Source organism: Carassius gibelio, chromosome B3 (assembly GCF_023724105.1).
Source record: "Carassius gibelio isolate Cgi1373 ecotype wild population from Czech Republic chromosome B3, carGib1.2-hapl.c, whole genome shotgun sequence".
In the NCBI taxonomy this organism is placed as follows: Eukaryota; Metazoa; Chordata; class Actinopteri; order Cypriniformes; family Cyprinidae; genus Carassius; species Carassius gibelio.
Window position 1 is genome coordinate 27,057,269 of NC_068398.1, and position 18,756 is coordinate 27,076,024.

Genomic DNA, 18,756 nt, shown 5'->3' on the forward strand with positions numbered 1-18,756 from the left:
AAAATGGCGGGAGTTTCTCCATGAGCTCAGGCCTTCCACACGGCCTTGTGTCTGCTTGGAAGCGCCTGGCTTCATGGATGGATTCATTTCATGAGATCTCGAGGTCCAGCCCAACACATATTTTAAAATGCTTTTAAGTCCATGTGACAGCACAGTGTAATTTAGTACCATACTTAAGGCCCTGAGTTAAATAACACAGACCTCCAAAATACACCACACTGTTAGGTTCTTCCAAGAAACAGACGATTCAAATAGTTCATTTCATATTTTTTTTCTTTCAGCAGTTTGAGTATAAGTTAATATTCCAGATGAACCTGCCAGGAAGATGAATGTGACGACTCACAAACACTTGATTTATTAATTGTCAGCTACAGTTTGAAAAATAGGTTTTCATCCGTTACTTTACCTTCATTTTCACGTGAATTGTTTCCATATTTATCTTCAGTACCACTGTGATAAATAGAGAAATTGTTAAATTGTTCAGTAGATTAAAAGTGAAATTATGTGTAGCTTTTGTTTGGTATGCATGAAATTCTTTTCTTTTCTACAAAAGTGTTGAATTGATAATCCATGGTTTAAATGATAAATATAGTACTTTAAACAAAAATGTTGGCTGGCAAAACTGTTAACACTTTCTTCATGTGTTGAGGGATCTTGGTGATTGACAGCACACATTAAATTAGCCACACCCCATATGTTTAGCCCTGCCCTGCATTTGTGAACGTCATTTTTAAGAGGAACCAATCAGTAAAGGACCAATCCATCAATGTCAGCTCCTTAGCCATTCAGGGAGAGTATGCTAAACAGCTGCCAACCAATCACGCTCAGTTTCTTCACTCCATCTCCTATATATGCAGCAACCCCTTGCTGTGCTGCATGGTTTGACTGAAATTCTGAGCGAGGTTAGACTCTTAATGATTTGTGCTGCTCTTTGGGTGTTCATGGACTTTAACTGTTGCAGCTGAACGCAAAGGAATATCTTCAGATTGCTGAACTGTAAAGTGAGGCTTGTCATATCCAGCAGAAATGCAGTCACAATCATCACACAGGGCTAACATGAGATCTAAAAGCAGAAACAAAATTGTCATTTTGTGTCCTGTACTTCCAATCACCACAGTTCACCATGTCTTAAAAAGGTTCAAACTAGCACACTCTTTCACATGAACTCTCGATCTTCCTGTTATCCATAACTGATTCCGAACAGACCAGCAGTATGATTTCTCCACGACAAGCATGACACTTGTGCCAATAAGTGAAATATGAGGAACAGTTCAAAGGTCTCACCATATGCCAACTGGCTCCTGTGATGTAAACCAAAATCCACATTGCCTGTACTTCCCAGATGCTCTTATGCCCAATTATGGGTGACCATATGACCAATCAGTGTTTCAAAACTGAACCCCCTCATAATTCATTGATTAATAGAGCCAGCTTGACATTTATACACCATGAAGTGTGATTGACTTCATTTATTATTTAATAAGATGTCGTTCAGTGAAAGACAATTGTGTATATTATATATATATATATATATATATATATATATATTTTTTTTTTTCACACTAATAGAATAGAATAATAATAGAATATGCCAGTTTTGGTGATTGTGATTTCGGCCTTTAAAAATGTTTGGGGTTGAAATACCCTGTAATGATTATCTATTATTATTTTTAAAACATAATACAGTCATAATGTTATATTCTATAAATGTATTTTATTTTATAAGTTTAGAACCCAGTGAAAATTAAAGTTTATTTATTTATTTTTTTAAATTATTGATTTAAATTTGAAATCATGTGACACAGGATGTATAGCTATGCACTTTAGATAGATAGATAGATAGATAGATAGATAGATAGATAGATAGATAGATAGATAGATAGATAGATAGATAGATAGATAGATAGATGCCAACTCTGTGCTTGAATTAGAAATATGTGGTAGGGTTTACTTGAACACATTTGTTTGACTTTATGAATGCCTTCAGCTTTATGTCATCATCCATAAATGTGTCTTTCACCATATCAATAAACGATTCAGCACAGGGGAAACAAGGTCAGATTTCTCATGGCAAAAAATGAGAAATATGTAGACAAATCTTCTCAAGGTCAAGTCCTTGAGGACATTAGCGTGCTGTTGTGACCTCGTGGAGGGCTGTGTTTCGGGACAAGCCCACAGTGTTGCGTGTCTCTATCCCATGAAGAGATCTGTGACAGACGAAGGCGAGTTCTTTCATCCGGCGCTTCTTCACTTTGAAGCACTTTGTGAGAGCAGCTGCAAGCGATCTGAAATCTATTAACACCCTCTACTCTCTTAAAAACACATTTCCTGAGGATGTGAAGATGCAGCAACACGTGTGTGTGTGTGTGTGTGTGTGTGTGTGTGTGTTCGCTCTATGACCCCACTGTATAATTACATGCAGGAAACATGATGGCATAAATGATGGATTACTACAAGGGTTAAAAATACATCCATGATATCTTTGGGAAAAGGATGCTGCAAAGAGATGCTGGTTTGCTGGTTTTAGATGGTCTCACATCCTGGCCAAGCCGGTCGAATTTCCCAGCCTGGCCTGGCTGAACCTCCAAACCCAGCCAACAGACTGGGTTGACTTAATTAGACCAAAAACAATCTTAGGCCTGTTAAGGGATATAGCTCAGACAAAACTGGAATTTCTGTCATACCCTCAAGCCTCTGCGAGTTTCTTTTTTTTTTTTTTTTTTCTTCTGATGAACACAAAAGAAGATATTTTGAAGAATGTTGAGAAACAAACAGTTGCTTATAGCCATTGACCTCAATAGTATTTTTTTCTATGCTATGAAGGTCAATGGTAACCAGCAACTGTTTATATCTTCTTTTGTGCTCAGTATATTTAATTTACATTGAGCATAAACGCATTAGATGCTGAGAGTCTGGCTTTTTCAAGTTGACAGTGTAGATTTCCAATTGTCCATTAGATGGCGATAAAGACAAACACAACAATCATTCACCACTCCTTGGCAACTTACACTGATAGCCAACATCTGTAAAATACTTTCTAAGAAAACACATTCAGTGACAGTATTCTGTAAAGTCTTTACCCAATTTCCGACATTTGTTCCAACTTTTTAATAATTAATGTCAATTCTACTCGATTTCACAGGTTTCTAGCCTACATTCAGCTTGATTATGTACCAATAATTATATTCAAACTCGTAAATTACTTTTACCAATACAGTCTCTATATCACTGATTTCCATGAGCATTTTTAACACTGCAATATGTGTGCTCAACTATTAGGTATTGTTAAACTCATGATGTCACCTAAAACCTAAAATAGCCTATACACACTTTCCATCAAATGGATAAAAACATGAAATCTTAATGTTTACACACACACACACACACACACACACACACACACACACACACACACACACACACACACTATATATATATATATTGATCTTATCAAAACATAAAAATAGATAGATTAGGCTACAATTGTAATTTCATTATTTGTTGTGGCTGATTTGAAGGCAAGTCCATAATATTTAAAACAACACCTGCATGTGAATTTTGTGTGTGAATCTTCCTCACTGATTCCTTCATTTTTTGACATTTCATTTTATTTATCTATTTATTATACAAAATGAGCAATTAATCTCTCTCTCTCTCTCTAACATATAAATAAAGAGATTAAATTTGGAGGTTTTGAAAAAGCACAAATAAACAGGCCAAAAATGGTAGGCTATTGTGGAGGTACACCACTGATGTCAAAAGTATTCACATTCATTACTCAAGTAGAAGTATAGATACTAGGGTTTAAAAAAGACTTTTGTAGTGGTTGAAGTATCAACTCAAACTTTTTACTCAAGTAAAAGTGCAAAAGTACTGGTTTCAAAAAAGAAAAAGTAATGTAGGGGAAAAAACGCCATTAAGAACAAAAGCTTAGGCCACGCCACAGGGGTAACTACCCCACCTTAAAAAAAAAACATTTTTCTAAAGGCCATAAGCCATAATGACTATAATGTTATATTAAATGTTGAACAATTTGGGAAGCTTAATTCGCGAGGATGAAGAGAAAGCACCCATTTGATAAATGATAACTTTTTACGAGCCCACCACTGGCTAAAGTATGTCCTTGCCGGAGTGTGATGTGATCTGTGTCATGTGCAGGTGTGATGGATCGATGGATCGCGTACAAACCAATAGGGTGTCGGAATGGCATATGTTTATACTTCTCATCCAACCACAATCAAATTCACTCCATCCGGATGGCGCGATTTATCTGGATAGTTTTTTTCTTTTTCTTTTTCTTCTTTTTTTTTTTTCTTTTATTTTATTGAATGATGACAAGCCGGAATGAAATAGCAGTAACGAACCTATTTTTAAAATGTAAGGAGCAGAAAGTACAGATAATTGCGTGAAAATGTAAGGAGTAGAGGTAAAAAGTTAGCTGAAAAATAATTACTCCAATAAAGTATAGATACCCCAAATTTCTACTTGAGTAAGGTAGTATAACATAAATCTGTCTTCTTATGAATTCTTAACTTGATTTAAGTGCAATGTGATTATAATAGGCTAAGGATTTGATTGTCCTACTTTATTGTTCACTTTATTATAAAAAATAAAAAGTTTAATTATTTCCTTTATAAAGAAATACACAAAATAAAAAAAATATGTGTAATATAGGAAATATGCTATAAAGACTCGGGCGTGGGGGGTCTGAAATGAATTGCTGTCGTGCAATATATATATCTATATCTATATCTATCTATCTATCTATCTATCTTTCTATCTATCTATATCTATATATCTATATATAGCCTATATATATATATATATATATATATATATATATATATATATATATATATATATATATATATATATATATATATATAATGTAGAGTTGGTTATAATATTATACACTATGTAATATAATATAATATAATATAATATAATATAATATAATATAATATAATATAATATAATATAATATAATATAATATAATATCCGAGTTGTCTGGAACGCAGCATTAGGTTAACATTTCAAGTAACTAATTAGGAGCCATTATATTAAGTAACATTTCAGCACTTGACAAACGGATAGCGACTCCTAAAGCAGCACTTTTTACAATCGTTCGTTATTGTTTCACGTGCGTTTCCCAAAATGCACTTACACAGTCACACGTAGTGCTTTAAGTGCTAGCAGTCGCTATCCATTTGTCAAGTGCTGAAATGTTGAAATATAATATAGTATACGATTACTATATAGTAGCCTAGATTAATATTATACGATATATTAAATAATATCTGTTATTTACGGGTCCAATACATTACCGGATTTTGTGCACGTCAGCAAGTCTTTTTTTGCTTTTAGCTTATCCCTGGTTTTCCCAGCCTTTGAAGAATATTTACTACATTACTTATTTTTTTTTCTTATTTTTTTTTGTGATTTAAGTTAGAAGTGTATTTCTACTTATATTTTTCTACACTTGTCAATCACTTAATTTATAATTTAATATTAAAAAACGATCAATAAAGTGTACAATAAAGTACAACCAAAAGCCTTAATTATAATCACATTGGACTTGAATAAAGGTAAAGGTGCACTCTGCCGATTGTCCTGCTGGTGACCTCATAATCCTGTTTTAGAGATGCACTTGAGAAGATTTTCAAGTACTACTTAAATTACGATGGTTTTGAGATACGGTCCCCAAGTCCCAGACGATTCATGCGATAGTTTTTACAATCAACTTAAGCCTACAATGATTTTGGGAAACGCAGTCAAGAATAGGTGACAACAGGTTGTAAAAACAACAACAGCAACAAAAAACTAATGTCCAAAAAATAACAACAAAAAGCTGTAGCAAGAACAACAACTGAAGTAATACCAGACCAAAGGATCTGCACTTTCCTGCCTGATTTAAGATTAATGGCATTGCTTGATAATAATGCCAGCTTGCCCAAGTGTTAGCTCGCCTTAATAGGATAAGAAAATTTGTAATTAAATATAATAATTTTATATAAGAACGGAATATACTGTGGATTTTGCTTATATTTCATGTTTAGGCCTACTGTTTAAAACGTTGTAATTGTAGCCACATGTAGCAAATTGTGCTTACTTTCTGATAGTCTTATTTATTTGTAGAATGAGATATGGTGGGCTGTATGCATAATGTTATTTGTTGCTATTTTTGTCAGGTCTAAATTTATAATCATTACTAAATTAAACCTCTAAATTTAACCAGAACATTTGGGTAACTAATTATTATTAGCCTGTATGCTTTATTTGGGCTAGTGGTAATTAACAGGTCAGATTTGGCTGGCATGAGCCGAAAAGAAAGAGTCAAATGTGATTGGGTGTTGAAGTTCACCCACGCTTTCAGAAGTCAACGCCCAGTTTTAATGTCTGCGACCAGTCACGCTTCGACGAGTCCTCAGTAGGCGGAGCCTCGGCTTCGCGATTTTCATTGGCCCACGGCATCCAATGGCAGTTCAAGCCACACCCTCTTTTTGTTACTATTAAATATATTCGCATTTATGCAGAATATTCAATAGGGAACAAATCTGATTGGTCTACATTCACTCTTCTCTCTCCAATAGAGAATCAGCATTGTTGTCGTATTGTCATTCGGTCTTAAGAGAGAAATTACTCAACAAATCCTCAAATAAAATTAAATAAATAAAAACATTTATTAGATAAATTACATTTTTGTGCACAAGTAGGGGAGAGTGGGGGCGGTTGCAACACTTTTTACATTTCCTTCAGTTTCTCAGCGACTGTTTGTATTAGAAAGACAAAATATATATATATTAAACCCATATATATCACCTACCTGCCCATACTGTTGCAACATGTGTACATGTGATAATATGAAAGTAATTTGTACTTAAATGGACCCTGAAAAATGTTGCAACTGTCCCCATATGTGGGGACAGTTGCAACAATACCGAGGGGCAGTTGCAACAGTCATTTAGATGTAATAAAACTCATACTTTGGCATCATTTTTCAGTTTATCTGAAATATTATTTATCTTTTTTAGTTTATTTGAGACAAGAGTTCACAGAGTTAACTTATTAAAGTTAAAAAAACAAGTACACAACCATGTAACACCTTTGTAAATCTCACAAACTGATTTATGTAGGCCTTAACAATTTCATAATGGTTTGGTTTGGTTTGTTGGCTTGTTTCCAGTGTGTTTTTTGTCAGTTTTCTCTTAACTTGTGTTGGCTTTCTCTTAACTTTTGCTTGCTCCCTCTCCAAAGCCCCCTTTCCGGGGGTGTCTGTCAAGATGGCCAGTTTGCATTTTTTCCTATACCGTTTGCTTTCGTTATCTTCTGTGGTCCTGCTCTGGGGTGAGGTCTAACAGACTTGCATGACAACTCAGCTTGCACTGGAGGAACTGCAGAAGAGGCAGAAGTCCCTGTGTGCACTGGAGAGACTTCCAAAGGAGCAGATGTCACAGCTTGCTCTGGAAGGACTGGTGGTGGCGGCTGGTCCGTCACCAAAGATGGTGCAAAGTCACTGTCTTTGAATTTATCTTGGTTATAAGGCCACATTTCAGTGCTGCTAAAGCCATTCTGCACATTGCCTGGTGTTCCATTTGCCTTTTATATAAAAAATGTATCTAATTGTCATTATTATTGCCATGAGGGACAGTTGCAACAATGCGTTGCAACTGTCCCACCTCCTGGCAGCCATTTTAAAACTGTGATGCCAGCCTAACAAATTAACTTGAACACATTGTACCTAGGTCTGTTAAGAGCTAAGAAACTGCACATTCAAACTATAAAACTATAAAGACCAATGCTTAATCAGTTTAGACATTATGACAAAAAATCTAGTTGTAAAAAAAGTTACTTTTTTGCCTTGAATTTCAGTTCTCCCATAAGGTAGTTTCACATGTGGCTGTTAACTTCCAGAAAGAAGGAAGGGCATATTGAGCATGTGCAGTAGAAGTGTCATGACTCCAGCTCATTCCTGATTGGAAAAATCAGCAATGTTGCAACTGCCACACGTTGCAACTGTCCCCACTCTCCCCTACTTCCTGAAACCATGGTTTTAAAAATTAAACCACAGAATAGTTTATTTTATTAGAAAATAAAATATAGCCTTCTGAAATGTCTTTGACATTTTTTATAAACATTTTAAATGATATTTTCCTACTTCTAAACTACAGTACATGTAGTGTTTAGTTGTGGCTCGTCAGAAAATTATTAATATTATAGTGGACTCAATTTCATAATATTGCACTTTCTTTATTAAAAAAAAAACTGCAAAATATTTTGTTATATATATATATATATATATGCCTAGTGTAACAGAACGCAGTCATTTATTTTTTCACAACAGGTTGTAAAGCAAAACAAAAATACCAAAACTGACAAAAGACAAGTTTAGATAATAAAGCTTTGACATATGACCATTTAAATGAGAGGCTATGCTGAAAGGAAACATAACTGTACCTTTTCTAAACAGAACAGCAATATTTGCAGAGGTTAAATAGAATTGCAATTGCTTTAAAGCTGATTGGGAAATAGACAGGTATTTGTGCATTGGCTGATATTTGGTTCAGAGCCCAGTGAGCAAATATGCCTTTTATATCATTTAAAAAAAACACACACACAAATTACCTAATTTACTCTTTGACAAACAAATATAAATACACCAGCACTAAACGTTAACTACCATGTGTACTACTTTAATAATTAATTACATTACAACTCATTAAAAATAAAAAACGAAATTCCCTTGCAATAATTTACAGGTTCCTTCAGAGGTCATGGAGAAATGTTATTTTAGAATCGACCACTTGATCTGCTCCTTTGCTGATTGTAACACCTGAAAAATAAAACAAGGTGGATTAGTCAAATCAACAAAAAAACTGTACCACAATGACAACACATATGCAATTCAATATAAAATAATGTGAGTTGTTAATCAGTTAATATAATATATATTGTGAGTATTAATATTTCATTCTGAAGCAAGGCAATATAGGTGCAAAACACTGTTTTAAAACAATAGATAGATAGATAAAATAAAAGCAATTAAAATCATTATATTTTGATAATGCCAGATGCCATAAGGAGGTGTATGCAACAACAACAAAAACTGTTTTGCATCGATTTTATTAAGTTATGAAATCACAAATTTTGAATGTTCTTCAAAAACAAAATATAAAAAAAGTGTAAAATTTATTTCATAAAAATAAAAAAAGTAGTATATGAAATAAAATATAACAAACAAATAGATCCTGCTTATGGGAACAGTAAAGGGACATTTAATTCTATAATTTTGCAAACATGTTTCTTTTGAATGTTCTCTAAAACAAGACCATGGATGGAATCTAACTAATGTTTTGTGCTAACGTTTTGAGAACATTGTTAAAGACTAGATAACATAATGTTACCGGGGAAACATTTGTTCATAGGTTTGAGAGAATCTTGCCAGAACGTTCTGAGTTTCCTGATAGCGGGGATATTACTATCGTAATAAAAAAACTCCCCAACCACACACTAACAATTTCATATTATGGCCACAAGGGGGCATCTGAAGACCACATTACGATCCGAGCTTCTTAACAATTGCTTCCATCTACTGTGACGCCTTTTTATAATTAAACTTCCCTTTAGATTAGTTTCAGTCCATTATCTATGATATTACACCTCTGTTGTCACTCAGATATAATGTATCAAAGATTTAAACTAAAGGCTGAATAACATATTTCAGTATCTTCAATGCACATGCCTGCTCGCCTCAGCATGCATACATATATGTGAGTGTTCATGCACTTACATTAGAGGTGAGAGCCAGTTTTTCAGTGATGTGCTGTCAAGGTTAGAGTTAGTGGTTAGAGCGAGACTAAAATCAGTCCAGGCGTTAATGACAGAAGACAGAAAGCAAACCATTTCAGACCTTTTAACAAGTTTTGAACTGTAAAAGTGTTTTATGCAAAGATGTTAAAAGAAGGGAAATGCCTTATTACAGTGTCTCTGTGTTTGCGATTTTCTATGTAAGTTCATTATGTGTTCAGTACCTGTGCCACACTCTGTTCTGATAATGGGCTGTCATCTGCCTGTAAAAAAGGCAAAAATAAAAACAATTACATTTAAAATAATAACTAACCAACATAAACTACAACCAACCAAGCCAAACATATCATGCAATTTGTTTGAAGCTGTTACTGTATGCCAAAGTGAAGGTTAAAGGTCACCAACACACTGTAACTCCACTGCTACTAATGTTAAACATCACTAATGACCAAAAACAGTGTCCCAAAGCTGTAGCAAGAACACACAGAGGACATTTGAAGTAATAACAGACCCAATGATCTGCACATTTCTGCCTGATTTGAGATTAATGGCATTGCTTGATAATAATGGCCGCATTTTCTGTTGTCAATTAAGCAAATGTTTAGTAAATATTATGCATGTATTCATTTGATTATGTTTATTATGTATATATTGGACTTATTTTAGCCATCAGTTGCTTTATAGATATTATATAAAAGTCCATATAGGTCGAGCACTACACCAGAACAAGAAAATCATTAAAACTGAGTCTAAAAAAACATCTAGAAGATCACAGAATAAAGTTATGCCCCAGCTGCTAAAATGTATTTATATGGTACTTCTAATATAAAGTAATACATCAAATTGTGTGAGTCTAAACAAACAAACAAGTAATTAAGTACAGTCTATTCACTGATAATTCATTGAAATGTCACTAGTGTTAAAAAAAAATTCCAATAAATAAAATAAAAACACTTCAAGATTTATTAAAAAATACATTTGTCTGAGGTTTGCATTTTTGTTTTAAATTTTAAATGTTAATTATGATGACATTTAAAATAAATATGAATAATATGAAAATTATAAAAATCAATAAATACAACCTTAGTGGGGCAACATATTCCCACAGATGACACCCTAGCAATGTCCATTTGTACTGGATTCACATATTATACATTGCAATTTAAAAATATAATAATTAATAATAAAAAAAAAAATGCAAATCCACTTTACTGGAGCAGGACCAGTCTGAAAATCATCTGAAAGATGACAAAATAAAACGTTCGCCAGCTGCTACAATGTATTAATGGATAATACATTTCCATTTTTACAGCTAAAAAAAAAATATATATATATTTTTTATAAAAAATATTTATAGTATATACTGACAATATACATTTGCCTGTGATTAGATTTTTTAGATAGAATTTAAAGATTAATTTAGTGGTACTATTTATTTGTATTCTATTTTGTAATGCATTCACATTTTATGTGAATTTTAACATTTATTTTAAGGGTGGATTTTAGTAGGAGATCCCGCCCCCCCTGCACGGGAGTAAAAAATAAAACTCATAGCAGCATAAATCAGAAGCGTGGTCTGAGGTCAGCTGCGTTGAAATCATGCCGGTCTTTGATTGAGAGAGTTTATGCGAGCGTAACTCAAAGATGTGACTCAGTGTCTCCCACTCCGCAGCGAAAGGTTTATGGTCAGATGTCAGCGAGACGCTTTTTTAATACTGATCGCCCGCCTGAGTTACAGCTGCTCCTCTTGTGAGTTTCACTCACGCTTGTGCATGCCATGCAGTTACCTGTCCACTCTCTCACCCTCGTCTGCGTCTATCCAGCTCTAAATCAACGGGAGAGAGAGGAAAGGGAGGAAAGGAGAGCTACAGTAGCTGCCGCCTCTCTCCTTGGCCCTCCACGTTACCAGTGATGTAATCAAAAAGGACGAAGCCATACGCTTGCTCCGACAAACACTGACAGGGCAAGAGAGGGGACATTTAGTCTGTGTGTTTGTGTATGCAAGTGAAAGGGACACATTAGTTATAGAATAACAGAACGGATCTTCTGTTTAGCCCTCTTTTCCACACACACATTAAAAATAAAAACCACAAACTGGACAAAAAAAAAGGGCAACTTCCTGTCAAGCTGAAATGATTTGCCGAGGTAGTTATAAAGACAGGAAGCAGTGATTCGGAGTAAAAAAAGCAAGCTAGAAACTAGAAACTGCTGACTTGCAGTACTTTTGTCACATCTAACAACTGTCTGGTGTATAATAACAAACTGTCAGAGCAGAACTCCTAAATACAGGAAACAAACACTGTCAGTTCATTACACAATGATATGTGCTCTTCTATACAGTCTCTTACCCTGTAGTTGACCTTTTCAATGACCTGCTGGGGGTCACTCTCCAGGATCACCCTGCAACATGTCAACGGGCAACACATGAATGTAGAAAAACGTTAATTTTACCACACAAAATTGTCAGCGTTGACATTTTTTAAATAAAAGCGACCCTCATGATAATGATAAACTCAGTCAGTCTGGTTATTGAGTATATACAATTTCAACTAAAATATTAAAGGCATAGTTAACCCAAGAATAGTTTTGTGCGCAAAGAAAACAAAAATTGGGTGTCAGTCATGACAGGACCACGCATGCTGACGTAGAACCCGGATGCACTGCACCTGGTTCACAAGCAGAGGAATGCACATGCATGTGTCGTTGCACTGTCATGTCTTAAGAAATGTGTTATTTTTGTTTTCAATTAGTACAGAAAGTATTCTCATAGCTTCATAAAATAAGGGCTGAACCTGAACCTTTGAATTTTAACAATTTAACCTTTTAACCCTAACTACCTTTCTGGGTCTTGAACATGTCAGTTGTGTTTCTGTCTATGGAGGGTCATTTCGATTTCATCAAAAATATCTTAATCTATGTTCTGAAGATGAACGAAGGTCTTATGAGGTTGGAACGAAATGAGGGTGAGTAATTAATGACAGAATTTTCATTTTTGGGTGAACTAACCCTTTAAGCATGGTTTTCCACATTGACCGTAATAAGTTTCCTGAGCCCCAAATCAGCATATCAGAATGATTCTGAAGCATCATGGGACACTGAAGACCGGAGTACATTTAAATTCAACTGGACTGTGCAGGTTCTAAAAGAGAACAGTGTTACTCACCCTCCATCGATGATTTCATCCACCACTAGGAACACTCCATCCATATTATCCAGCAGAGTCCTTTTCTCCACATTCTTCCTGTTGGAGAAGAACCAGACATCTGAGCACACAAGAGTTCTTCTGTAACATCCCGCGCTGCACTTCACCAGTTTCTGTGGTTACCACAGGAGGCTTGATGCCAAGAATTCTGGGAATTCTGACATGGTTAAGCCTATAGGCAGCTAGAACTGCATACAGTGTCAAAACTAAACTGTTCTTAAAAATCTAAAGATACAATGTTGTCCGAATATCACTAGGCCTCAGATTTCATATATAACCTTTCAAAAGTTTGGTGCTGGTAAGATTTTTTTAAAGTTTTTTGATAGAAGTTTATTATGATTACCAAGGCTGCATTTATTTGATCAAATATTATAACTTAATATAATTTTTTTTTAAACTTTTGTTTTTAACAAAAAAATTTGTCCTGTGATGCAAAGTTGAATTCTCAGCATCTTTACTCCAGTCGTCATGATCCATCACAAATCATTCTAAAATAATGATTATCGGCTCAAGAAGCATTTCTTCTCATTATAAATGTTGTGCTGCTTAATATTTTTGTGGAATGACTGATATATTTTATTTAGACAGTCTTTGATGAAGACAGAACTGCATTTACAAAAGAACTGCATTTATTTAAAAACAGAAATCTATAGTGTTTCCTGTCTCTTTTGATAAATTTAATGCATCCTTGCAGGATAAATGTATTCATTTCTTTAAAAAAAAACACTGAACCCAACATTTTGAACAGTGATGGTATATTAGAGCATGAACTCACCTCAACATCTGACTGAGAGACTCAAACAAGCAGTTCAACACTGCCATCAGCATGAGCTGAGATCAGACAAATACAGGAAAAGAGAGACACATCAGCTGACGTTTTGTTAGTTGTGCATCCTCTTTCACAAACAAAACTGCACAGATATCAAATAGTGTCCAAAACTGACCCGCTCTCCGTAATGGTCAGAAACAAGTGACAAGATTGGAGCGCGGACAACACTTCAGCCAATCACAGGCCAGCTCATCTGTATACAGGACTTACCTCATTCTCCTGAGGGCTGCCAACTACATAGAAGAACAAGTCAATGCTGCTCTTGTAGACTATCGTCATTCCCTCTAAGAAGGCGATTTCATCTGTGCAAACACAAGACATAAATCCAACAAGATTTACCATTTATTCATAAAAATATGTATGTTCAGTTACCTGTTAGAGATATAGAACAAACATTTACCAATCTAAATAACCTTTTTTTTTTTTTTACACTTTTGGGTACAAGAGATAAATAAATATGACTCTCAAACTGCTACTAGGTGGCGCTAAGTTTATTACCACAGAAACTCCAACGATTGAAAGCAACAGACAGCACACAAAAAATACCACATACTTTTTCAATGCCAATTGAAGATCAGTTTCGTTTGTACTAGGAAAACTGATCCCAGGACAGTGTTTTACTTTGAGACACTGTGTTTACAGGACCGGGTGTGTCTGATTACTGAAAGTTTCATGTGAAGCTTAACAACTGCAGGTCAAAAGAGCTTTTTCGGGCCCTTTAGACCTAAATCTCAGTATGTCTGAATATCTGGTTGAAGAATAACAGCAAACTCCAAGAAATTTAAACAGACAGGACAGTTTCACATTTCTCCGGGTTCACCTTTAAGAGACAAATACAGGTGTGTATTTTGACCATGTTAAACAGTTAACACCTAAACAGGTGAAAGGATCAGGGTGGTTTTGTTTTCCCGGTGTCATCCTCCTTCACCCCACAGGGCAAGTGACAGAAACATTTATGAACTCTAGAACAGGTTCTCCACCCAGTTTTACAGTAATCTGACCTGAAAACCCCAGAGGACTCTTGCAAATGCAAGTTCCAATGACCACTGTAAACTAGTTACTTGATCAGGGACTGATCTGGGACACTTATTATTTTACTTTGAGAGGGGTTGTGGTCCCAATCGGCACAATCAAATCTCTAAACTTCCTTGAATTTACTACGAAACATTGATCTGAAGAGCTTGAGTTGGAACATAAAGCAGCCAATCAGGTCTACTCACTACAAGCAGTACATCTGGCAGCATATTGATTAGCAAAAAGCAACGTACATGAGGAATTATTAAATAATGAACTTACTGTCAGCTTTATGTGTTTTGTTGAAGACGTTATTTTCAAAATTCTTCTGCTCTTTCATCGAGGGATAGAGTTCTGGATCATAGTACTGAAACAGCACAGGGATCTTTTGTTATAGTACATGACTATGTAGGCCTATACATAATGCTTAACTCATATTTCCACTTTTTCATGTCTGCACATGTTTGTTTTTTTCTTCATAAAATGACTACACAAAAGAGGAGATCCTCCAAAGTTTATTTCCAACACTGTTCTAACAAACATGCTTGTAATTTCCTTTAAAAAAAAAAAATCCCCAAAATAAATGTCTTTTTTTTTTTTATTCCAGATTGTCTGGTGAATTTCTATAGAAGCAAGATTTTGCACCTCAATCGATATAAAGCAGCATAAAACTTCATTTAATATTTGTTGAAAGTTCAAATATTATTGAATGGCTAATGTGCCAATGGTTAAACAATTGCATTGTTTTTGAAAATAACAAATGTCTAGAGTTCAAGAATATGTTCATCTTTGATGACAAGAATGAATATTTTAGAAGGGTACATGGGGTCTGTTCACCTTTGAAAGAAGTCTGTTTCCATCGTTGTCTAAGATGAAAACAGCCTTCACAGTGTAGAGCGAGGGTTCCTGGTTAAAAATAGGTCAACGTTATTTTCCAAACATTCAACATTACTTTTTTTTCATATCTCATATGTCATAAATAGCCTACACCCTTGAAATGATACAGTTACATGATACAGACAGGAAAAAACTATAAAAAGAGGAAGTTGTTGGCTCTCAAATGACTGGGTCCGTCCGGGCCAAAGTTCTGTCATGCACTGACTACCACTGATTCAAAGTCTGAGTGTATCACAGAACTTGAGCCAGGCGAACAGAAGGAGAAACCTATCATCTGAGCATCTTTTCAGCCCATCTGGTTGGAATACAAGAGAGTTCTGTCTCGATGTGGACCTTCAGGGCCCAACAATTAATCTCTATCATCTATTTCACTGGAATACTTGCACTGAAAATCCATCTTTTAAAAGTGTTACCATCGACCCTCTCACTCGTAAAAACTGTTATATATAACAATAAAAACATGCAGCATATCTTCACCCATGGTTACTTCCATGAAAGGGCTCCTTTTGTGTACCTTAAGATTATGTGTAAACAGTGCAGATCCTTGTATTTTTTTTTTTACAAGAAGAGTAATGAATTAAATTTTATCGTAAAACGGTCGACATGGTTAGCATCACCTTTTTAATTACAAAATGTAAAAAATATATTCCAATATCGGCTATTCAGTGTTTCAGATGACACAGTACATTGTATTAAAATGAAAAAAGCATAATGTGTGTGCATATATATATATATATATATATATATATATATATATATATATATATATATATATATATATATATGTGTGTGTGTGTGTGTGTGTGTGTGTGTGTGTGTGTGTGTGTGTGAGTGTGAGTGTAGAAAGTCATTCTTCGTCTTGTATAGTGTTTACAATCGTAAAGAAATAATAAAAAAGCTATAAAAAGCACTTATTTCAGTCTAACGCCACTATGTATTTATTATTATTATTATTATTTTTTTAAAGCTACTGTATTAATCATTTGCAATTAGTACTGATGTTTCCATATAGGTCAACCCATAAGAGTATTAAAATGTCCATGGCAAGCAATGTCCCTGATCTCCTCCAAGTGTCCACCTGTGGAATCAATCACGCGCTCCGCTCCTGCAGAGACGCGTCGAGGACGTGGCATCCACGTCCCACTTTAAAAACCTACATCTCACACGAGAAGACGGAAAAAAACTTTCAGGACAAACTAACCACAAGTGGAAAATGAATATAAACAAATCCGTAGTGCACAAGAAGCGAGAACACATTACAAAGGCACTAAAATGTATGATCTGTTCATAATCGAAAAAATAAAAATAATGTTATGGCTTGCTCCCATACATTTTCATTCGCTCGCAAAGAGAAACCGGATCTGTTTCTGGCAACAACAATTTCGTTTTGGCAATGATAAAAACATGCACGAGCGTTGATAATTCCAGACACGTCATATTTTCAGTAGTTCACAATTGTATAGCTTCTTAAAAATACTGTTTCAACTTAGCACGCGAAGGCTTAGAATAATAGGCTATAAAGAGTAAACTGCTGCTGTCGAAAACATATTTTTCTATTGAGTCAAAGACAAACTGCGTACAAGCTACCAAAGCCAGTCGATCTACTATTTCAACGTTTATATTGAGTGAAGAAATTAAAAACAGCGATTAAAGGGCACACATAGCCTACCAGAGCCGCGGAGTCCATGGTGGTAGCGCAGTGTTGACGTGGACAGCTTTGAGCTGTCATAGCGCTCCTAAAACCCTCTGACTCACAGGGGGCGTGTCTGCAACTACAGCCCTCGAGCCGCCATGTTGGCTCAAACCCACCATAGAGTTCTACTTCAGCAGCGCTACGGTACAGGAGCCACAATGGCGGCTTCCACTGCACGCTCTGCTGTTCGCTTGATTGTGAAGTCTTGAGAATTAAATTTTGGGCGTCATTTTGTTTGCTCTAATGAGTAACTCGTTTCACAAGTAAGTTTCATTACGCAATTATATGCAATGAATAGATAATGAACGCCTGCTGTAAGCAAATAAATTAAGTAACGTCACCTCTTACCAGCGCGACAGGGGGCAGCAAAGCTGAAAAGGTTCAGGGATCAGGGGCGAAGCTTGCTTAAACACGGCTTACTGTAAATACACTCATTAAAATGTCACATAATAGTAATAATAGGATAATAATAAGAAGAATAATCTGTAAATAATTTCCTCCCTAGTTAACCCAAAATTACAAAAATAAATAAAATAACTTAAGTTGTTCCAACCTGCATGCATTTCTTTTAAATAATGTTGATAATCAAACAGTTAAAGGTAGCCAATGACTTCCACAGTAAGAAAAAACTGTGAATGGCTACCATTAAAGGGATAGTTCACCCAAAATGAAAATTCTGTCATTAATTACTCACCCTCACGTCATTCAAACCCATAAGACCTTTGTCCATCTTCGGATCACAAATTAAGAAATCATTTTGAAATCTGAGAGCTTTCTGACCCTCTATAGACAGCAATGCAACTACCATGTTCAAGGTCCAGAAAAGTAGTAAGGACATCGTTAAAATAGTCCACGTGACATCAGTGCTTCAACCTAAATGTTAAGAAGTTACAAGAATAACTTTTGTGTGCTAAGAAAACACAAATAAGCCTAGCTTTATTCAACAGTCTCTTCTCTTTTGTGTCAACGCATGTTTCCAAGAGTTTTTTTCTTCTTCTTAGTTTTGTGGTCCAGAGATGGTCTTGTTGGTTTGGTACAACATGTATGCAATGACAGAAATTGTATTGTTGGGTCAACTGTCCCTTTAAATATTACCGCAAATTGCATCATTTACCATCGACCAATATATTTAGCCCGTATGCACGTGTACATACCAAAATAGTTCAAAGTAGGTTTCATTTTATTCTTGTCAGTTATTCCGTGGCACTAGTTTCATGGTCCAAAGATAAACACGAAAGCTCTAGAAAACACATCTGATGTGTTATTGGAAAAATCTGCAATCTCTTCCAAACACGGACTCCAGCCGAAAGAAAACA

General features: G+C 35.2%; 1 protein-coding gene across 5 annotated transcripts; it reads right to left on the reverse strand.

Annotated features, from left to right (window-relative positions):
• Positions 1-8,308: 8,308 nt before the first annotated feature.
• copz2 (COPI coat complex subunit zeta 2) lies at positions 8,309-18,743 on the reverse strand. Of its 5 annotated transcripts, XM_052550131.1 has the most exons (11): positions 18,595-18,743; positions 18,135-18,313; positions 15,688-15,756; positions 15,133-15,217; positions 14,047-14,138; positions 13,783-13,838; positions 12,969-13,046; positions 12,154-12,205; positions 10,030-10,068; positions 9,789-9,821; positions 8,309-8,831 (listed from the first exon to the last, which is right to left on the reverse strand). In XM_052550131.1, exons 2-11 carry the CDS (start codon positions 18,276-18,278, stop codon positions 8,784-8,786), a joined length of 696 nt encoding a protein of 231 aa, XP_052406091.1. In that variant the 5' UTR covers positions 18,279-18,313; positions 18,595-18,743; the 3' UTR covers positions 8,309-8,783. The 5 variants fall into 5 exon arrangements, with proteins under 5 accessions (XP_052406091.1, XP_052406093.1, XP_052406094.1 ...); XM_052550133.1 differs by lacking the exon at positions 9,789-9,821; XM_052550134.1 differs by lacking the exons at positions 18,135-18,313; positions 18,595-18,743 and adding an exon at positions 17,417-17,506.
• Between the last annotated feature and the right edge of the window lie 13 nt (positions 18,744-18,756).

What these genes read in the sequence shown, in the direction of transcription:
- copz2 (XM_052550131.1), bottom strand. Translation starts at nt 18,278, where the DNA reads ATGTCCTTACTACTTTTCTGGACCTTGAACATGGTAGTTGCATTGCTG. An exon ending in CAGAACAGAGTGTGGCACAG is followed by an intron (nt 9,822 to 10,029) that starts GTACTGAACACA and finishes TAACCTTGACAG; the next exon opens with CACATCACTGAAAAACTGGC. An exon ending in AACTGGCTCTCACCTCTAAT is followed by an intron (nt 8,832 to 9,788) that starts GTAAGTGCATGA and finishes TTTATTTTTCAG; the next exon opens with GTGTTACAATCAGCAAAGGA.